This window comes from Dendropsophus ebraccatus, chromosome 13, assembly GCF_027789765.1.
Source record: "Dendropsophus ebraccatus isolate aDenEbr1 chromosome 13, aDenEbr1.pat, whole genome shotgun sequence".
NCBI lineage: Eukaryota > Metazoa > Chordata > Amphibia > Anura > Hylidae > Dendropsophus > Dendropsophus ebraccatus.
In genome coordinates, this window is record NC_091466.1 from 82743794 (window position 1) to 82767747 (window position 23954).

The 23954-nt window shown below is 47.4% G+C and overlaps 1 protein-coding gene across 1 annotated transcript; it reads right to left on the minus strand.

The window, feature by feature from the left end:
* Positions 1-686: 686 nt before the first annotated feature.
* Positions 687-20613, minus strand: EIF2B2 (eukaryotic translation initiation factor 2B subunit beta). The gene is made up of 8 exons (XM_069949947.1): positions 20367-20613; positions 3561-3681; positions 2401-2549; positions 2150-2313; positions 1990-2085; positions 1776-1913; positions 1610-1676; positions 687-1525 (listed from the first exon to the last, which is right to left on the minus strand). The coding sequence occupies exons 1-8, from the start codon at positions 20530-20532 to the stop codon at positions 1368-1370; spliced, it is 1059 nt and encodes a 352-aa protein (XP_069806048.1). The 5' UTR covers positions 20533-20613; the 3' UTR covers positions 687-1367.
* Between the last annotated feature and the right edge of the window lie 3341 nt (positions 20614-23954).

Here is a 23954-nt window from a genome sequence, read left to right on the forward strand (position 1 = left end):
GACTGTGCTGGTGCAAGAAGAGGGACTGTGAGCGGGGGCAGAGGGTGTGCTGGTGCAAGAAGAGGGACTGTGAGCGGGGGCAGAGACTGTGCTGGTGCACGAGGAGGGACTGTGAGCGGGGGCAGAGACTGTGCTGGTGCAAGAAGAGGGACTGTGAGCGGGGGCAGAGGGTGTGCTGGTGCAAGAAGAGGGACTGTGAGCGGGGGCAGAGGGTGTGCTGGTGCAAGAAGAGGGACTGTGAGCGGGGGCAGAGACTGTGCTGGTGCAAGAAGAGGGACTGTGAGCGGGGGCAGAGGGTGTGCTGGTGCAAGAAGAGGGACTGTGAGCGGGGGCAGAGGGTGTGCTGGTGCAAGAAGAGGGACTGTGAGCGGGGGCAGAGACTGTGCTGGTGCAAGAAGAGGGACTGTGAGCGGGGGCAGAGGGTGTGCTGGTGCACGAAGAGGGACTGAGCGGGGGCAGAGGGTGTGCTGGTGCACGAAGAGGGACTGAGCGGGGGCAGAGGGTCTGTGAGCGGGGGCAGAGACTGTGCTGGTGCACGAGGAGGGACTGTGAGCGGGGGCAGAGACTGTGCTGGTGCACGAAGAGGGACTGTGAGCGGGGGCAGAGGGTGTCAGTGGGTGAAGAGTCCACTTTGCTGTATGAGGAAGGAATGTCACCCATGTAAACAGAATGATCTCAGGCAGCCGTTGTGCACAAGTCAGTGTGTTTATTGGCCTCACAGCTGGTGGTGGGCGGGGTGGTAGATGCAGAGAACGCTTTCTGGCAGCCGCTGTGCTCACAGCTGGTGGTGGGCGGGGTGGTAGATGCAGAGAACGCTTTCTGGCAGCCGCTGTGCTCACAGCTGGTGTGGGCGGGGTGGTAGATGCAGAGAACGCTTTCTGGCAGCCGCTGTGCTCACAGCTGGTGTGGGCGGGGTGGTAGGTGCAGAGAACGCTTTCTGGCAGCCGCTGTGCTCACAGCTGGTGTGGGCGGGGTGGTAGGTGCAGAGAACGCTTTCTGGCAGCCGCTGTGCTCACAGCTGGTGTGGGCGGGGTGGTAGGTGCAGAGAACGCTTTCTGGCAGCCGCTGTGCTCACAGCTGGTGGTGGGCGGGGTGGTAGATGCAGAGAACGCTTTCTGGCAGCCGCTGTGCTCACAGCTGGTGTGGGCGGGGTGGTAGATGCAGAGAACGCTTTCTGGCAGCCGCTGTGCTCACAGCTGGTGTGGGCGGGGTGGTAGGTGCAGAGAACGCTTTCTGGCAGCCGCTGTGCTCACAGCTGGTGTGGGCGGGGTGGTAGGTGCAGAGAACGCTTTCTGGCAGCCGCTGTGCTCACAGCTGGTGTGGGCGGGGTGGTAGGTGCAGAGAACGCTTTCTGGCAGCCGCTGTGCTCACAGCTGGTGGTCGGCGGGGTGGTAGAGCTCACTCATCAGGCGGTAGATGTAGGATGGGGCATTTCCTCCAATGTTGGATATGAAGAGAGTGATCAGCTCCGCCGGTACATGATCAAAGATGGGGCAGTGGGCGCTAACCTTCGCCAGAATCTCCCCTACCGGAACAATGAGAGAAGAGATGTAGAAGCCGCTCATCAGCCCCCAACACTACACATGGCCCCCAAATCCCCCACACTCACCCTCTGAGAAGGGAAGCACCTCCTGTGGGGACACAAACTTGTGAAAGGAGTCCTCTTCATTAGGAAACTGGAGAGAAAGAACAATGAGACTCCATCCTACCCTACATGTACCTGGGGGGGGGGGCACCATCCTACCTTACATATACATCAGGGGTAGGGTAGATACCTGAGGGGAGAGCTTGAACATGGGGGCGCACACAATCAGGGGGGTGGAGTAATGCTTGGCGGCCAGGGCCAGTGTGTGGGTACCAGAAACCGCCCGCAGGGAGCCATTGGCCAGGATGGTCTTGGTTCCAATGATGACCTAGAAGGGAACTCAGAACGTCATGTTCTCCGGTCACATCTGGGAGGAGGTCACGCCTAGGTCTTTCCTCTATTACCTTATTCACACGCGACATGACAGCAAAGATGGCGGCATCCGTGATGACAGTGGTCTCTATTCCTGCCTTGGATAAGCTGACCGCCATATCATGGCCCTGGAAATACATCTGATCAGTGAGAAGACCCCAGGGGGCAGGACACACATGTACAGACACTAACCTGACAAAAGGGGGCGCATTCTGCCACAATCACATGGAACTTGCGCTTGCGGGCGGCTTCTTCCAGGAAAAGTTGTACAGTCCGTGATCGGCCAATGGTCATGATCACCTCATTGGAATGGATGTGCTCTTTGGCCTGAGCTGCAATATTGTCCGTCGTGCCCTCTGTGCAGAAGATAAAACATGGACTCAGCATGGAATGAGAAGGTGGCAGAGCTGACAACAAAGATGGCGGCACAAAGAGGGCACTACCCAGCTCCAGCAGCAGCTCGTTCACCACCTCAATCACATTGGCCTTCAGCAACGCAAATGGAGTGTTAAAGTCGTCACTTAGCCTCTCGGCTGTCACCAGCTTGTGCAGCGACTCCTGCTGGTCGTTCTCTTCACTGCACCCTCGGAGCCTAAACAGAGTACATGTCAGGGGGGGCTGTGGCACCTCTTAACCCTTCCCTCCCCTGCCGCGCCCCTCCCCTGCTCCGCTCCGCCCCGCCCCTCCCCTGCCGCCCCGCCCCACCCGCACCCCATGCCTCTCGCCTGCTGCGCTCTGCTCCTCCCCTCCACACACCTGCCGCGCCCCTCCCCTCCCGCGCCCCTCCCCTGCCTCGCCCGCCGCCCCTCACGCCCCACCCCTCCCCTGCTTCGCCCGCCGCCCCTCACCTGCTTCGCCCCTGCCCCGCCCCCCGCCTGCTTCGCTGCGCTCCTCCCCTCCACACACCTGCTGCGACCCTACCCTCGCCCCTCCCCTCGCCCGCCTCGCCTCGCCCCTCACCTCGCCCGCCGCGCTCCGCCCCTCCCCTGCTGCGCGCCCCTCCCCTGCTGCGCTCCCCTCCCTCCTCCCCTCCCCTCCCTCCGCCCCTCCCCTGCTGCGCTCCCCTCCCTCCGCCCCTCCCCTGCTGCGCTCCCCTCCCTCCTCCCCTCCCCTGCTGCGCTCCCCTCCCTCCTCCCCTCCCCTGCTGCGCTCCCCTCCCTCCTCCCCTCCCCTGCTGCGCTCCCCTCCCTCCTCCCCTCCCCTGCTGCGCTCCCCTCCCTCCTCCCCTCCCCTGCTGCGCTCCCCTCCCTCCTCCCCTCCCCTGCTGCGCTCCCCTCCCTCCTCCCCTCCCTCCTCCCCTCCCCTGCTGCGCTCCCCTCCCTCCTCCCCTCCCCTGCTGCGCTCCCCTCCCTCCTCCCCTCCCCTGCTGCGCTCCCCTCCCTCCTCCCCTCCCCTGCTGCGCTCCCCTCCCTCCTCCCCTGCCGCGCTGCGCTCCTCCCCTCCCCTGCCGCGCTCCGCTCCTCCCCTCCCCTGCCGCGCTCCGCTCCTCCCCTCCCCTCCCCTGCTGCGCTCCGCTCCTCCCCTCCCCTCCCCTGCTGCGCTCCGCTCCTGCTGCGCTCATTCCCCCCCCCACACGCCTGCTGCACTCCTCTGCTCTCCTCACCTGCTGTACTCCTCCCGAATCAGCTTCAGGACGCGCCGCACCATGTTGCCCACTGTGGTCTCAGACGGCTGAGCTGCACTCATTCTCCGACCCTCCCTGCGGATAATCTCCATTAATTCACCTGGAAGAGGAGGAGACAACATCACACAGTGCCCCCTACCATATCACAGAGTACTGCACCTGTGTATACACCGAAGAGCTCAGATCCAGGTAGGAGTGTATACACCGAAGAGTGTAACCAAGGAGCGGGGACATGGGAGTTCTAGGCTCTGACGGAGGGGGAGGGGGCGTGGCTATGGAGGAGTAAAGACATGGGAGTTCTAGGCTCTGACGGAGGGGGCGTGGCTATGGAGGAGTAAAGACATGGGAGTTCTAGGCTCTGACGGAGGGGGCGTGGCTATGGAGGAGTAAAGACATGGGAGTTCTAGGCTCTGACGGAGGGGGCGTGGCTATGGAGGAGTAAAGACATGGGAGTTCTAGGCTCTGACGGAGGGGGCGTGGCTATGGAGGAGTAAAGACATGGGAGTTCTAGGCTCTGACGGAGGGGGCGTGGCTATGGAGGAGTAAAGACATGGGAGTTCTAGGCTCTGACGGAGGGGGCGTGGCTATGGAGGAGTAAAGACATGGCAGTTCTAAGCTCCCATCCCACCAGATTTTTACCTTTCTGACAACACTGGTGACTAGTCAGAATGGGCAAGACAAAGCAGCAGGGCCCTTGCAGACCCGATTGCCACCATTTTCTATGGAGCAATTCCTCTGGCTGTGATTGGACCTCTGTGAGCAGAGCCGACGCGCGCCCTGGTGTAGCCATGTGCTGCATAACAGGCCTCTGTTTACCAGGGAAAGGGGGGGGGGGGTGTAGGTTTAGACCTCTGCTTGCTGACCATGAATAAAAACATTTTAGTTGCATCCAAAATATCCATAACACTTACCATACATAGAGCTGTGACACAGACAGGTACATATGCTGCAGTCACTGACAGCAAGCAGAGATAGCACTTGACCTCTAAGGTGTATGCACCCAAGTATCCAGACCAGATACTCCCAGAGCCAAGGCTGCTCTGCACAGCTGCCAGAGATGGAGGGTGAAGCGCAGGAGCAGTGACCTGCGTGAAGGAAGACTTGCTGTATAGGGAAGCGCTGCACGGCCTGGAGATTTCAGCAGGAGGGATCCACTGAAGGTCTAGCAGCTGTACCAGTAAGCCGACAGCAGGGGGAGCTGTGAACCACAAGAGGAGTGCAGAAGGACCCAGAAGCATCAGGACAGGCTGGCCCGACAGCAGAGGAGGAGCCACAGTTCCGGGCTGACAGGAGGAGGAGCCTGGGGAGCTGTGCTGGGGACTCCGAGTGATAACCATGTCAGACACACCACGCATGTGTCATGAGATGCCGTGATTGCACCCAGTGCACACGCATGCATGGTAGATGCGCCATGATATACCGTGATTAAACCCAAATGCACACGCGTGGAGGTCCTGCTCACCATGAAGACGGCGCAGGCATGTTAGATCTCAAGACGCACTTATAAATCTGCGGCACACGTGCACCGTGCCATTATGGATCCAAAGCGTGTCATGATGTAGAGCTAAGGCGCAGGCGTGGTTATTCTAATGAGGTGCACTAGAAATAGGTCACATATCTACTTAGAAAACGCGGGGCACAATACCAACTACACAACACTGTAGCCAAATCACCACAGGTCCAGAGACAAAGATACAAAACATCGGGAAACAAAAGGGAAAAATTCCTGGAGTGATCATTTGTTCCCACCCTGATGAAGGTAAGATATAGGAAGGGCTTCGGACAATGGCTGATAACCCATAGGAGGGGGGGCACATAGTTCCTGCACATATCGCCATATTGTGGATTAGTTACTGCAACTAGGGATGAGCAAACCGGCGTCTTCGCTCAAATACTATGCCTGCGATCCCGGGAATCTGTGGGCAGGATCTTCCAGGGAATGTATCTTGAATTCCCTGAAAGATCCCGGACGCAGATTCCCAGGATCGCAGGCATCGCACTGGAGTGAGCGGCTTTCAGACCAAAAGTTCCGCTCATCTCTAATTGCAACAACGACCACAGAAACTAGAATCAGCTGTTAAAAATTCCCATTAATAAAAAACTAATTTAGATATCTATGTCATAAAAATGAAAGTCTGTCTATCTGCCCCTAAAGACTTCCAAACCCCTGAACCGTTTGACCCCAAATTTGGTCCACAGATACATTGGGTGCCCGGGAAGGTTAGAGCGAAGGTCCCGTCTCCCCCAGATGTACAGGAGAGGAGGGGGAGGGGGAAGAGCAACGCCCCATACAGATGAACGGGGAAATCTCCTCACTGCAAACACAGGTGATATAATTAGCTGCAGCTCTCCAGCAGTAATGGCAGTTGGGAGCCTTAGCAACCAATAGGATTACTGCTTTCATTTTCACAGGGAGCTGTGGTTGGTAGGGAAGCTGCCTCACAACAGATCCACAGAAATAACTGGTAGACCCCCTACTCCATCCATACAGTACATGTATATACAGGGCCCCCTACTCCATCCATACAGTACATGTATATACAGGGCCCCCTACTCCATCCATACAGTACATGTATATACAGGGCCCCCTACTCCATCCATACAGTACATGTATATACAGGGCCCCCTACTCCATCCATACAGTACATGTATATACAGGGCCCCCTACTCCATCCATACAGTACATGTATATACAGGGCCCCCTACTCCATCCATACAGTACATGTATATACAGGGCCCCCTACTCCATCCATACAGTACATGTATACAGGACAGTATTACCAGCTGCTGCTGCTGCCCTAAGCACTACATCTGAGGACACCCCATCCTCACTCACCAATTAGCATCATGATAGATTGGTAGGTAATAGCTCCAGAGGTCACATTTACCACCACCATATCAGACCTGACCAATACGGCCATACTGTGACTGGATAACACCGCTATACCAGACCTGACCAATACTACTATAACCCCCTGACCCCCAAACTATACACTACAGGTATACAGGTCCGGACTGAAAGGCTGATCTCAGAATGTGTGGTGGGTGCCCTCTCTCCAAGAATGGGTGCTGCAGGTCCCTTGCCTCTAGGTTTCTCCTAAGCCATAGGTACTGCCCCTTTGGGGTACACTGGATGATGACTCTGCCAGTGCAGGAGACTGATGGTTTCTGTCAGATTTCTATACAGGGTGGTGGAGAGGCCACCTGATTGGTTCGTATAAATCAGATTATTTAAGAAGGCGATTCTTACCTGGTCAATTTCGTAGGTAAACTTAAAGGGGCGGGCGGGGTACTCAGTCAAGGGTGTGTGTGCCGCAGGTGAAAGTTGCCGGGGGGACGGGGGGGTTGGCGGGCTTGAGCCGTGGGTGACAGTCGCAGGGGTGGCTGGTGTGCTGTGGCTGACAGTCGGGGGGGGGGGCCTGGTTTGGTGCTGGGATTGGGTTGGGGGGGGGGGGGGTGACTCGAGCGGCGGTACTCTCTGCACAGATAATGCACCTAGATAAAAGCAAAACTGTCCAATATCAAATTATGATGGATTCTGCAAAGATGAAAAGCTATGGGTAGGCAATGTATTAATGCAAAAAAAAAAAAAAATGGGGGGGGGGGGGGGGGAGATACCCTTTTAAGACCAAGTTCATTCACATTGAGGTGATCTGTGAATTGATAAACTCTCCTGTGTGCCGGACCAAAGGATAAATACATCATCGATGTATCTGGTCCAAAGGAATAGATGTCCAGGCAGAGTCCTCTGGTGGAAAAACAATGGTGTCCTCCCACCAGCCCAGGAAGGGATTGGCATACATGGGAGCACAGGGGCTTCCCATTGACGTCCCCCTGAGCTGGGGAAAGGTGTGGGCCATCGAAAAGAAAACACGTGTGTAAGGATGAATTTCACAAGTTTCAGTAGAGGATCTTCATGAGCCTGGAAAAGATCCCCCCTTGATCGGAGAAAATGATTAGCTCCCTGAATACCCGGTTCATGCTTCCACATCTATGCTGGCTAGCCTAATAAGACCACTTATGCAGAGGAAGTAGACTGCATGTGTATATAGGACATCCTATGGACCACTGACACCTTGTATATCCTTAGCTATGTGCTTTGAGCTGGGGCAAATAGACCCTAACATTAGTCTGGCACCCACCTGGTCAGATTGCTCCCCTGTGCACCTCACAACCTGGCCCATGTGGTTAGCTATAGGGACGGCCAATCAGAAGTCCAGGAGATGGGGGCAGCCGATGGCTCCTGCTCTCTGTGGCTTCTTGTTTCCTTTGTCATTTTCTTCATGATTGCTTATGGTTTAGTGTTGACTTATTCATAAGGGGGAAACTATATTAGTTTTTAGAGTTATTTAATAAAAGTTACATGTTCTGGTTTCCCGCAGGCAGTGATAGACGTTTAAAAAGGCGGCGTCTACAACCCATACAAGTGGCTCAGGTAGTGCAGCTCATCCAGGATGGCAAGTCAATGTAGCTGTGCTACCTACCCCATCATCCTCAATGGTTTCACAGATCCAAGTGTGGACCATCAGGGGCAAGAACTTCCATCTCTAGTTACATCCAGACCGCCGGCACCTCCAGCATTTCTAAAGATTTTTACATGGAGCGATAATTCAGCCAATCGATCGTTTAAGGATTTTAAAGCAACGATTTTATTTTTATAAATGAGCATTTAGAAGACAAGATAAATCGTTTAAAAAAATGCTATCGGTATAGATGAATTGCAAATGGATGAAGCCACGAGACTGTTCACACCAAGCGATCGGCAAATTTAAACTGAATGACCAACAATTTGAGAACTTGAAAGATCAAGATGAACGATTTCTCACTCATCGCTTGCTGTGTTTAAACAAGCCGATTATCGATCAAATGCCATCGTTCTCGTGAAAATTCTAACAGTAATCGCTCCATGTAAAAGGAACATAACACCTTTTTCAATTTGCATAAAGAACTGTAATTGCCGGCAGGGACTAGATACAACGTCCGACACCGCCCACCTCCCCCGCCGCGTGTATACCTGCTTATACACTCCATCACAGCCCAGGACGCACACAATCCCTCCGATATATAGGACAGTATATAAGCATAGTATACCCGCCATTGTATATACTCCTGGTAGTAATGTCCCTGGTGGTGGTGGCTGAGTATACGCCATTGTATATACTCCTGGTAGTAATGTCCCTGGTGGTGGTGGCTGAGTACACGCCATTGTATATACTCCTGGTAGTAATGTCCCTGGTGGCGGTGGCTGAGTACACGCCATTGTATATACTCCTGGTAGTAATGTCCCTGGTGGTGGTGGCTGAGTACCCGCCATTGTATATACTCCTGGTAGTAATGTCCCTGGTGGTGGTGGCTGAGTACACGCCATTGTATATACTCCTGGTAGTAATGTCCCTGGTGGTGGTGGCTGAGTACACGCCATTGTATATACTCCTGGTAGTAATGTCCCTGGTGGTGGTGGCTGAGTACCCGCCATTGTATATACTCCTGGTAGTAATGTCCCTGGTGGTGGTGGCTGAGTACACGCCATTGTATATACTCCTGGTAGTAATGTCCCTGGTGGCGGTGGCTGAGTACCCGCCATTGTATATACTCCTGGTAGTAATGTCCCTGGTGGCGGTGGCTGAGTACACGCCATTGTATATACTCCTGGTAGTAATGTCCCTGGTGGCGGTGGCTGAGTACACGCCATTGTATATACTCCTGGTAGTAATGTCCCTGGTGGTGGTGGCTGAGTACACGCCATTGTATATACTCCTGGTAGTAATGTCCCTGGTGGCGGTGGCTGAGTACACGCCATTGTATATACTCCTGGTAGTAATGTCCCTGGTGGCGGTGGCTGAGTATACGCCATTGTATATACTCCTGGTAGTAATGTCCCTGGTGGCGGTGGCTGAGTATACGCCATTGTATATACTCCTGGTAGTAATGTCCCTGGTGGCGGTGGCTGAGTATACGCCATTGTATATACTCCTGGTAGTAATGTCCCTGGTGGCGGTGGCTGAGTATACGCCATTGTATATACTCCTGGTAGTAATGTCCCTGGTGGCGGTGGCTGAGTATACGCCATTGTATATACTCCTGGTAGTAATGTCCCTGGTGGCGGTGGCTGAGTATACGCCATTGTATATACTCCTGGTAGTAATGTCCCTGGTGGTGGTGGCTGAGTATACGCCATTGTATATACTCCTGGTAGTAATGTCCCTGGTGGCGGTGGCTGAGTATACGCCATTGTATATACTCCTGGTAGTAATGTCCCTGGTGGTGGTGGCTGAGTATACGCCATTGTATATACTCCTGGTAGTAATGTCCCTGGTGGTGGTGGCTGAGTATACGCCATTGTATATACTCCTGGTAGTAATGTCCCTGGTGGTGGTGGCTGAGTACACGCCATTGTATATACTCCTGGTAGTAATGTCCCTGGTGGCGACTAAACGCTAAATTCCTAAATAAAATAAATACCAGTGTAAAGGGACGTGGAGGAGGACGTGGGCGCACTGATGAGAGCGCAGGCACAAGCCTTGGGCCTGAACGTCTTGAATCATAGCCGGCTGCTGAGGCACAACACCACCAGCACGGCCACCACAGCCTATGCAGGATCCCCGGCCACCGCCCCGTTAGCAGGGACACTACTGAACATGTGAGCAGGTGTTGGCGTGGATGGCAGATAATGCGGCCAGTCAGTTTGCCACCACGGACTCTGAGCTAACGGTTGAGGAGCTGGATCTGCAACAGGGGGTGGTGGAAAAAAAAAAAAGGGAAAAGACGGCCATACTTGTTCCATGTGAAGATGAGCAGGGGAGACACCGCCATCTGTCTGACTGACAAGGGCATGTGATGCTACCGCCATCCGGCTGCCCGCCAAGAACATGTACCGCTGCTATCTGGCTGACCGATAAGGGCATGTGCTGCCACGACACACCACTGCCTCCTGCACTGCACCCGCCCCTCTCACCCACAATTGTTGAGAGGCTCTCCCCCAGTATAAGGAGGGTCACCACCAGGAGGAGAGAGACAGACACAGGAGGGGGTATAGTGATTATATATGGTACAGTATATACACAGAAGGGGCAGTATATAAGGGGGTACAGTATTTACACAGGAGGGGCTATATATATTGGGAGGTATATACACAGGAGGGGCTATATATATATATATATATATATATATATATGGGGAGGTATATACACAGGAGGGGGTATAGTGATTATATATGGTACAGTATATACACAGAAGGGGCAGTATATAAGGGGGTACAGTATTTACACAGGAGGGGCTATATACACAGGAGGGGCTATATACACAGGAGGGGCTATATATATATATATATGGGGAGGTATATACACAGGAGTGGGTATAGTGATTATATATGGTACAGTATTTACACAGAAGGGGCAGTATATAAGGGGGTACAGTATTTACACAGGAGGGGCTATATATATGGGGAGGTATATACACACAGAAGGGGGGTATATACATATATACTGCAGTCACGCTATCAGCACTTCACTAAAATGGAGTAACACTATCAGCACTAGGAATTACAGTGCTCCTATATACCATGTATTACGGTAATAGCCAGGACTAGTTAGTCCCCTGAAGACCATAGGGTGACACCTACATGTAATGCTGCGTTTACACAGAAAGATTATCTGCCAACGATTTGAAGCCAAAGCCAGGAATGGATTTGAAAAAAGGAGAAATCCAGTCTTTCCTTTATGACCTGATCTCTGTTTATATTCTGTTTCTGGCTTTGGCTTCAAATCTTTGGCAGATAATCCGTCAGATAATCTTTCGGTGTAAACGCACCATAATGCTACGTTTACACGAAGCGATAATTCGCCCAATCGTTTAACGATTTGGTTTTCATAACGATCAGCGTTTAGATGAATAAATCGTAAGAAAAATCGTTATTGTGATTAAGATCGTTTGCGCCCATCTTTTATATAGGGTGAATCTTTGAAAGACTGTTTACACGAAGCGAACGACGAACGATGATTTAAGAAGATGTTAAAAGATGAAAATTAACGATTTTTCACTCATCGCTCAATCGTTTGCCGTGTTTACATGGAACGATTATCGCTCAATGCCATCGTTTTTGCGAAAATTCACCCGATAATCGTTCTGTGTAAACGTAGCATAAGACGAACTAAAGAATGTCAACTTTTAACCCCTTCAGGTCCATTCCCCCACTGTTAACCCCTTCACATCCACCACAGTTCCACCCCTTCAGCTCCAGGAATATTTTATTTTTTTCTAACTATATGTAGAACCATCTTAAAGTGGAATCTGTTGGTGCTATATAAATATTATTCTTATTTTAAGTAACACCTATAAGAAAATAAACGTGTTTTGCGTCGTTCATGCACTTATAACGGCCTTCGGGCAGCTTCCCATGTCCCGGATTGGCAGCGGATTGAGGCTGTGAGTCCTCGTACTGTGACGGTCAATGGGGTTCTGGTTCTTGTGATGCATTAAATTTCACCACATAATTGTTAACACCTGAAAACCCGGCTCATTGTAATTTATTTCTCTTATTTCTCTTAGATATAGAAGAATCATTGTTACTGTAGGGATTCGGAGTAATGTGATGGGAAAGTCTCTATTTGGGGCTATACACCTGATAATATGAAGTCCAATAAAATCCCAAAATCCAATTGTTCTCCATCTTGTTCTCGTTGTTGGACGTTCTCGGTAGACGACTTCCAATCAGGGACCAGTTCCATGGCAGATGGAGGAGAACCATTACCAGACTGTCTCAGGACTGTCCTTCTAGTTTAATAAGTCTATGTTCCTGTTAGGTTTGGGTTAGGGACTGGCAGGAGAGTGACGACCCTTGATGTGGCTTGCGAGATTACCAGATTTCTTGCCTATTTTTTTTCTTCTAGTTTTCACGGTAAAAGATTTCTACTAATACCTCATTGAAGATTGGACATGGAGCCATCAAGGAGCCCCACTAGGCTAAAGCTGCTTTCACATGCCGCAGATTTTAGGCAGATTTTCTGCAGCAGATTGTCTGTTACCAAAACAAAGTCAACCTGAAGTTTCAAATCTGCTGTAGAAAATCTGCATCAAATCCGCAGTGTGTGAAAGCACCCTTACTATTCTGCAAGTCTTCCCCAGGGCATTATAGGGCCATGCAGCTGCCACTGACTGACAGCTACTTACCGCCCGAGCGGTCTTGTCTCTGCCACCTAATAAAGAGTGCTGAGGGGCCTGTGTGAGCTGCTGGCGCCTGCTGATGCCCCTCCCCCGTGCCGACCTCTATGCTTTTATAGAAGAAGTCTGGCTAAAAGATTTTTGTATTGTTATTGTATTGTCCCCCAAAAGTTATACAAATCCCCAATATACACCTAGTACCGGAAATGCTTAGAAAGCGCTTTTCACCCTGCACTTACTACTGCATCAAGGCTTCACTTCCCGGATAACGCGGTCACCGTCGCTTCCCGGATAACGCGGTCACCGCCGCTTCCCGGATAACGCGGTCACCGCCGCTTCCCGGATAACACGGTGATGTAACGACCCGACTCCCAGAGCTGTGCGGGCTGTGGCTGCTGGAGAGGATAATGGCAGGGGGATGCTCAGTGTCCCTCCAGTGTTATGCAGGAAGCGACGTCACAGTGTTATCCAGGAAGCGACGTCACCGTGTTATCCAGGAAGTGGATGTTATCCAGGAAGTGACGTCACCGTGTTATCCAGGAAGTGACATCACCATGTTATCCAGGAAGTGGATGTTATCCAGGAAGTGACATCACCATGTTATCCGGGAAGCGACGTCACCGTGTTATCCGGGAAGCGACGTCACCGTGTTATCCGGGAAGCGACGTCACCGCGTTATCCGGGAAGCGACGTCACCGCGTTATCCGGGAAGCGACGTCACCGCGTTATCCGGGAAGTGAAGCCTTGATGCAGTAGTAAGTGCAGGGTGAAAAGCGCTTTCTAAGCATTTCCGGTACTAGGTGTATATTGGGGATTTGTATAACTTTTGGGGGACAATACAATAACAATACAAAAATCTTTTAGCCAGACTTGTTCTATAAAAGCATAGAGGTCGGCACGGGGGAGGGGCGTCAGCAGGCACCAGCAGCTCACACAGGCCCCTCAGCACTCTTTATTAGGTGGCAGAGACAAGACCGCTCGGGCGGTAAGTAGCTGTCAGTCAGTGGCAGCTGCATGGCCCTATAATGCCCTGGGGAAGACTTGCAGAATAGTAAGGGTGCTTTCACACACTGCGGATTTGATGCAGATTTTCTACAGCAGATTTGAAACTTCAGGTTGACTTTGGTTTGGCAACAGACAATCTGCTGCAGAAAATCTGCCTAAAATCTGCGGCATGTGAAAGCAGCTTTAGTCTAGTGGGGCTCCTTGATGGCTCCATGTCCAATCTTCAATCAGGTATTAGTAGAAATCTTTTACCGTGAAAACTAGAAGAAAAAAATAGGCAAGAAATCTGGTAATCTCGCAAGCCACATCAAGGGTCGTCACTCTCCTGCCAGTCCCTAACCCAAACCTAACAGGAACATAGACTTATTAAACTAGAAGGACAGTCCTGAGACAGTCTGGTAATGGTTCTCCTCCATCTGCCATGGAACTGGTCCCTGATTGGAAGTCGTCTACCGAGAACGTCCAACAACGAGAACAAGATGGAGAACTATTGGATTTTGGGATTTTATTGGACTTCATATTATCAGGTGTATAGCCCCAAATAGACGCAATGACGCAAAACACATTTATTTTCTTATAGGTGTTACTTAAAATTAGCACCAACAGATTCCACTTTAACATTGTAGGATGGTTCTACATATAGTTAGAAAAAAATTAACCCCTTCAGCTCCAGGAATATTTAACAGTATATGAATTAAACTGTGGTGGATGTGAAGGGGTTAACAGTGGGGGAATGGACCTGAAGGGGTTAAAAGTTGACATTCTTTAGTTCGTCTTATGCTACGTTTACACAGAACGATTATCAGGTGAATTTTCGCAAAAACGATGGCATTGAGCGATAATCGTTCCATGTAAACACGGCAAACGATTGAGCGATGAGTGAAAAATCGTTAATTTTCATCTTTTAACATCTTCTTAAATCATCGTTCGTCGTTCGCTTCGTGTAAACAGTCTTTCAAAGATTCACCCTATATAAAAGATGGGCGCAAACGATCTTAATCACAATAACGATTTTTCTTACGATTTATTCATCTAAACGCTGATCGTTATGAAAACCAAATCGTTAAACGATTGGGCGAATTATCGCTTCGTGTAAACGTAGCATTATGGTGCGTTTACACAGAAAGATTATCTGACGGATTATCTGCCAAAGATTTGAAGCCAAAGCCAGAAACAGAATATAAACAGAGATCAGGTCATAAAGGAAAGACTGGATTTCTCCTTTTTTCAAATCCATTCCTGGCTTTGGCTTCAAATCGTTGGCAGATAATCTTTCTGTGTAAACGCAGCATTACATGTAGGTGTCACCCTATGGTCTTCAGGGGACTAACTAGTCCTGGCTATTACCGTAATACATGGTATATAGGAGCACTGCATAGTGTGACTGCAATATATTATATGGGGAGGTATATACACACAGGAGGGGGTATATACACGAGAGGGATATATATATATATATATATATATATATATATATATGGAGGTATATACACAGGAGGGGGTGTAATATATATATATATATATATATATATATATATATGGGGAGGTATATACACAGGAGGGGGTATATATATATATATATATGGGGGTATATACACAGGAGGGGGGTATATATATATATATATATATATGGGGGTATATACACACAGGAGGGGGGGTATATATATATATATATATGGGGGTATATACACAGGAGGGGGGTATATATATATATGGGGGTATATACACAGGAGGGGGTATATATATATGGGAGGTATATACACAGGAGGGGGGTGTATATATATGGGGGTATATACACAGGAGGGGGGTGTATATATATGGGGGTATATACACAGGAGGGGGGTGTATATATATGAGGGTATATACACAGGAGGGGGGTATATATATGGGGGTATATACACAGGAGGGGGGTATATATATATATGGGGGTATATACACAGGAGGGGGGTATATATATATATATATATGGGAGGTATATACACAGGAGGGGGGTGTATATATATGGGGGTATATACACAGGAGGGGGGTGTATATATATGGGGGTATATACACAGGAGGGGGGTATATATATATATATATATATATATATATATATATATATATATATATATATATGGGAGGTATATACACAGGAGGGGGGTATATATATATATATAGGGGTATATACACAGGAGGGGGGTTTATATATATATATGGGAGGTATATACACAGGAGGGGGGTATATATATATATATATATATATGGGAGGTATATACACAGGAGGGGGTATATATATATATATATATGGGAGGTATATACACAGGAGGGGGGTATATATATATATATATGGGAGGTATATACACAGGAGGGGGGTATATATATATAGGGGTATATACACAGGAGGGGGGTTTATATATATATATATATATGGGAGGTATATACACAGGAGGGGGGTATATATATATATATGGGAGGTATATACACAGGAGGGGGTATATATATATATATATGGGAGGTATATACACAGGAGGGGGTATATATATATATATATGGGAGGTATATACACAGGAGGGGGTATATATATATATATATATATATATATATGGGAGGTATATACACAGGAGGGGGGTGTATATATATGGGGGTATATACACAGGAGGGGGGTATATATATATATATATGGGGGTATATATATATATGGGGGTATATACACAGGAGGGGGGTGTATATATATGGGGGTATATACACAGGAGGGGGGTATATATATATATATGGGGGTATATATATATATGGGGGTATATATATATATGGGGGTATATACACAGGAGGGGGGTATATATATATATGGGGGTATATACACAGGAGGGGGGTATATATATATATATGGGAGGTATATACACAGGAGGGGGGTATATATATATATATATATATGGGAGGTATATACACAGGAGGGGGTATATATATATATGGGGGTATATATATATATGGGGGTATATATATATATGGGGGTATATACACAGGAGGGGGGTATATATATATATGGGGGTATATACACAGGAGGGGGGTATATATATATATGGGGGTATATACACAGGAGGGGGGTGTATATATATGGGGGTATATACACAGGAGGGGGGTATATATATATATATGGGGGTATATATATATATGGGGGTATATACACAGGAGGGGGGTATATATATATATGGGGGTATATACACAGGAGGGGGGTATATATATATATGGGGGTATATACACAGGAGGGGGGTGTATATATATGGGGGTATATACACAGGAGGGGGGTATATATATATATATATGGGGGTATATATATATATGGGGGTATATACACAGGAGGGGGGTGTATATATATGGGGGTATATACACAGGAGGGGGGTATATATATATATATATGGGGGTATATATATATATGGGGGTATATATATATATGGGGGTATATACACAGGAGGGGGGTATATATATATATGGGGGTATATACACAGGAGGGGGGTATATATATATATATGGGAGGTATATACACAGGAGGGGGGTATATATATATATATATATGGGAGGTATATACACAGGAGGGGGTATATATATATATATGGGGGTATATATATATATGGGGGTATATATATATATGGGGGTATATACACAGGAGGGGGGTATATATATATATGGGGGTATATACACAGGAGGGGGGTATATATATATATGGGGGTATATACACAGGAGGGGGGTGTATATATATGGGGGTATATACACAGGAGGGGGGTATATATATATATATATATATGGGGGTATATATATATATATGGGGGTATATATATATATATATGGGGGTATATACACAGGAGGGGGGTATATATATATATGGGGGTATATACACAGGAGGGGGTATATATATATATATGGGGGTATATATATATATGGGGGTATATATATATATGGGGGTATATACACAGGAGGGGGGTATATATATATATGGGGGTATATACACAGGAGGGGGGTATATATATATATGGGGGTATATACACAGGAGGGGGGTATATATATATATGGGGGTATATACACAGGAGGGGGGTGTATATATATGGGGGTATATACACAGGAGGGGGGTATATATATATGGGGGTATATACACAGGAGGGGGGTATATATATATATATGGGGGTATATATATATATGGGGGTATATATATATATGGGGGTATATACACAGGAGGGGGGTATATATATATATGGGGGTATATACACAGGAGGGGGGTATATATATATGGGGGTATATACACAGGAGGGGGGTGTATATATATGGGGGTATATACACAGGAGGGGGGTATATATATATATATATGGGGGTATATATATATATGGGGGTATATACACAGGAGGGGGGTGTATATATATGGGGGTATATACACAGGAGGGGGGTATATATATATATATGGGGGTATATATATATATGGGGGTATATATATATATGGGGGTATATACACAGGAGGGGGGTATATATATATATGGGGGTATATACACAGGAGGGGGGTATATATATATATATGGGAGGTATATACACAGGAGGGGGGTATATATATATATATATATATGGGAGGTATATACACAGGAGGGGGTATATATATATATATATGGGAGGTATATACACAGGAGGGGGGTATATATATATATATATATATATATATATATATATATATATATATATATATATATATATATATGGGAGGTATATACACAGGAGGGGGGTATATATATATATATATGGGAGGTATATACACAGGAGGGGGTATATATATATATATATATGGGAGGTATATACACAGGAGGGGGTATATATATATATATATATATATATATATATATATATGGGAGGTATATACACAGGAGGGGGGTGTATATATATGGGGGTATATACACAGGAGGGGGGTATATATATATATATGGGGGTATATATATATATGGGGGTATATACACAGGAGGGGGGTGTATATATATGGGGGTATATACACAGGAGGGGGGTATATATATATATATATGGGGGTATATATATATATGGGGGTATATATATATATATGGGGGTATATACACAGGAGGGGGGTATATATATATATGGGGGTATATACACAGGAGGGGGGTGTATATATATGGGGGTATATACACAGGAGGGGGGTATATATATATATATAGGGGTATATACACAGGAGGGGGGTATATATATATATATATGGGAGGTATATACACAGGAGGGGGGTATATATATATATATATATATATATATATGGGAGGTATATACACAGGAGGGGGTATATATATATATATATGGGAGGTATATACACAGGAGGGGGTATATATATATATATATATATATATATATATATATATATATGGGAGGTATATACACAGGAGGGGGGTATATATATATATATGGGGGTATATATATATATGGGGGTATATACACAGGAGGGGGGTATATATATATATATATGGGAGGTATATACACAGGAGGGGGTATATATATATATATATATGGGAGGTATATACACAGGAGGGGGTATATATATATATATATATGGGAGGTATATACACAGGAGGGGGGTATATATATATATATATATATATATATATATATGGGAGGTATATACACAGGAGGGGGGTGTATATATATGGGGGTATATACACAGGAGGGGGGTATATATATATATATGGGGGTATATATATATATGGGGGTATATACACAGGAGGGGGGTGTATATATATGTGGGTATATACACAGGAGGGGGGTATATATATATATATATGGGGGTATATATATATATGGGGGTATATATATATATATGGGGGTATATACACAGGAGGGGGGTATATATATATATGTGGGTATATACACAGGAGGGGGGTGTATATATGGGGGTATATACACAGGAGGGGGGTATATATATATATATAGGGGTATATACACAGGAGGGGGGTATATATATATATATGGGAGGTATATACACAGGAGGGGGGTATATATATATATATATATATATATATATGGGAGGTATATACACAGGAGGGGGTATATATATATATATATGGGAGGTATATACACAGGAGGGGGTATATATATATATATATATATATATATATATATGGGAGGTATATACACAGGAGGGGGGTATATATATATATATATGGGGGTATATATATATATGGGGGTATATACACAGGAGGGGGGTATATATATATATGGGGGTATATACACAGGAGGGGGGTATATATATATATGGGGGTATATACACAGGAGGGGGGTGTATATATATGGGGGTATATACACAGGAGGGGGGTATATATATATATATATATGGGGGTATATATATATATGGGGGTATATACACAGGAGGGGGGTGTATATATATGGGGGTATATACACAGGAGGGGGGTATATATATATATATATGGGGATATATATATATGGGGGTATATATATATATATATGGGGGTATATACACAGGAGGGGGGTATATATATATATGGGGGTATATACACAGGAGGGGGGTGTATATATATATGGGGGTATATACACAGGAGGGGGGTATATATATATACACGTAGGTCATCAGTCACACTGTGCTCCCGCTCTCACCTGCGTTTCCCCATCGGGCCTGGGCGATGATTCTCCGCAGCAGGGCCACCGTTTCCCGGGCTGTCTCCTCAGAGCTCTGCCGCTCGCTGCCGCCGCGCTTCAGGCCGGTGATGAACGCCTCGATCCGCTCCGACAGCTCCGACTCCTTCTCTGTGGCCGCCGGCATGATGACAGAATGGAAGGTGTACAAAGATGGCGACCGAGCACACGTGACCAATACCAGGGATGGTGCTATAAACTCGCGGGGACCAATAGACCACGCCCTTTACCCACCATAATACTACGCGTCCTCCTCAGGCTTTGTGACGTCATTAACTTGCGATCTACGAAAATGGGCGGATTAAAGAGAAGAGTGAGCCAATCACAGCAGGGGGAAGAGGAGGGGTAAGGAGAGGAGCTAGCCAATCACAGCACGGAGAAACACCGGGGGTCTCTCATTAGTTACAGTAGAGGTGGGGGAGGTGTCTTATTAGTTACAGTAGAGGTGGGGGAGGAGTCTTATTAGTTACAGTAGAGATGGGGGAGGAGTCTTATTAGTTACAGTAGAGGTGGGGGAGGAGTCTTATTAGTTACAGTAGAGGTGGGGGGAGGTGTCTTATTAGTTACAGTAGAGGTGGGGGGAGGAGTCTTATTACTTACAGTAGAGGTGGGGGGAGGAGTCTTATTAGTTACAGTAGAGGTGGGGGGAGGAGTCTTATTAGTTACAGTAGAGGTGGGGGAGGTGTCTTATTAGTTACAGTAGAGGTGGGGGGAGGTGTCTTATTAGTTACAGTAGAGGTGGGGGAGGAGTCTTATTAGTTACAGTAGAGGTGGGGAGGAGTCTTATTAGTTACAGTAGAGATGGGGGAGGAGTCTTATTAGTTACAGTAGAGGTGGGGAGGAGTCTTATTAGTTACAGTAGAGATGGGGGAGGAGTCTTATTAGTTACAGTAGAGGTGGGGGAGGAGTCTTATTACTTACAGTAGAGGTGGGGGAGGAGTCTTATTAGTTACAGTAGAGGTGGGGGGAGGAGTCTTATTACTTACAGTAGAGGTGGGGGAGGTGTCTTATTACTTACAGTAGAGGTGGGGGAGGAGTCTTATTAGTTACAGTAGAGGTGGGGGAGGAGTCTTATTAGTTACAGTACAGGTGGGGGAGGTGTCTTATTAGTTACAGTAGAGGTGGGGGGAGGTGTCTTATTAGTTACAGTAGAGGTGGGGGGAGGAGTCTTATTACTTACAGTAGAGGTGGGGGAGGAGTCTTATTAGTTACAGTAGAGGTGGGGGAGGAGTCTTATTAGTTACAGTACAGGTGGGGGAGGTGTCTTATTAGTTACAGTAGAGGTGGGGGAGGAGTCTTATTAGTTACAGTAGAGGTGGGGGAGGTGTCTTATTAGTTACAGTAGAGGTGGGGGAGGTGTCTTATTAGTTACAGTAGAGGTGGGGGAGGTGTCTTATTACTTACAGTAGAGATGGGGGGAGGTGTCTTATTAGTTACAGTAGAGGTGGGGGGGGGAGTCTTATTAGTTACAGTAGAGGTGGGGGGAGGAGTCTTATTAGTTTCAGTAGAGGTGGGGGGAGGAGTCTTATTAGTTACAGTAGAGGTAAGGGGAGGAGTCTTATTAGTTACAGTAGAGGTGGGGTACGAGTCTTATTAGTTACAGTAGAGGTGGGGGAGGAGTCTTATTAGTTATAGTAGAGGTGGGGGGAGGAGTCTTATTAGTTACAGTACAGGTGGGGGAGGTGTCTTATTAGTTACAGTAGAGGTGGGGGAGGAGTCTTATTAGTTACAGTAGAAGTGGGGAGGTGTCTTATTAGTTACAGAAGAGGTGGGGAGGAGTCTTATTAGTTACAGTAGAGGTGGGGGGAGGAGTTTTATTACTTACAGTAGAGGTGGGGGAGGTGTCTTATTACTTACAGTAGAGGTGGGGGGAGGAGTCTTATTAGTTACAGTAGAGGTGGGGAGGTGTCTTATTAGTTACAGTAGAGGTGGGGGAGGAGTCTTATTAGTTACAGTAGAGGTGGGGGAGGAGTCTTATTAGTTACAGTAGAGGTGGGGGAGGTGTCTTATTAGTTACAGTAGAGGTGGGGAGGTGTCTTATTAGTTACAGTAGAGGTGGGGGGAGGAGTCTTATTAGTTACAGTAGAGGTGGGGGGAGGTGTCTTATTAGTTACAGTAGAGGTGGGGGAGGTGTCTTATTAGTTACAGTAGAGATGGGGGAGGAGTCTTATTAGTTACAGTAGAGGTGGGGGGAGGAGTCTTATTAGTTTCAGTAGAGGTGGGGGGAGGAGTCTTATTAGTTACAGTAGAGGTAAGGGGAGGAGTCTTATTAGTTACAGTAGAGGTGGGGTACGAGTCTTATTAGTTACAGTAGAGGTGGGGGAGGAGTCTTATTAGTTATAGTAGAGGTGGGGGGAGGAGTCTTATTAGTTACAGTACAGGTGGGGGAGGTGTCTTATTAGTTACAGTAGAGGTGGGGGAGGAGTCTTATTAGTTACAGTAGAAGTGGGGAGGTGTCTTATTAGTTACAGTAGAGGTGGGGAGGAGTCTTATTACTTACAGTAGAGGTGGGGGGAGGAGTTTTATTACTTACAGTAGAGGTGGGGGAGGTGTCTTATTAGTTACAGTAGAGGTGGGGGAGGAGTCTTATTACTTACAGTAGAGGTGGGGGGAGGAGTCTTATTAGTTACAGTAGAGGTGGGGAGGTGTCTTATTAGTTACAGTAGAGGTGGGGGTGGAATCTTATTAGTTACAGTAGAGGTGGGGGAGGAGTCTTATTAGTTACAGTAGAGGTGGGGGAGGAGTCTTATTAGTTACAGTAGAGGTGGGGGGAGGAGTCTTATTAGTTACAGTAGAGGTGGGGGGAGGAGTCTTATTAGTTACAGTAGAGGTGGGGGGAGGAGTCTTATTACTTACAGTAGAGGTGGGGGAGGTGTCTTATTACTTACAGTAGAGGTGGGGGAGGAGTCTTATTAGTTACAGTAGAGGTGGGGGGAGGAGTCTTATTAGTTACAGTAGAGGTGGGGGGAGGAGTCTTATTACTTACAGTAGAGGTGGGGGGAGGAGTCTTATTAGTTACAGTAGAGGTGGGGGGAGGAGTCTTATTAGTTACAGTAGAGGTGGGGGAGGTGTCTTATTAGTTACAGTAGAGGTGGGGGAGGTGTCTTATTAGTTACAGTAGAGGTGGGGGGAGGAGTCTTATTAGTTACAGTAGAGGTGGGGGGAGGAGTCTTATTAGTTACAGTAGAGGTGGGGGGAGGAGTCTTATTACTTACAGTAGAGGTGGGGGAGGAGTCTTATTAGTTACAGTAGAGGTGGGGGGAGGAGTCTTATTAGTTACAGTAGAGGTGGGGGAGGTGTCTTATTAGTTACAGTAGAGGTGGGGGAGGAGTCTTATTAGTTACAGTAGAGGTGGGGGAGGTGTCTTATTAGTTACAGTAGAGGTGGGGGAGGTGTCTTATTAGTTACAGTAGAGGTGGGGGAGGAGTCTTATTAGGTACAGTAGAGGTGGGGGAGGTGTCTTATTAGTTACAGTAGAGGTGGGGGAGGAGTCTTATTAGTTACAGTAGAGGTGGGGGAGGAGTCTTATTAGTTACAGTAGAGGTGGGG

Coding starts and splice junctions, on each gene's coding strand:
- EIF2B2 (XM_069949947.1), bottom strand. CDS start 20,532: ATGCCGGCGGCCACAGAGAAGGAGTCGGAGCTGTCGGAGCGGATCGAG. Junction 3,682..20,366: donor GGCCCGATGGGGAAACGCAG/GTGAGAGCGGGA, acceptor CTCCTCTTCCAG/GTGAATTAATGGAGATTATC. Junction 2,550..3,560: donor ATTCGGGAGGAGTACAGCAG/GTGAGGAGAGCA, acceptor TACTCTGTTTAG/GCTCCGAGGGTGCAGTGAAG.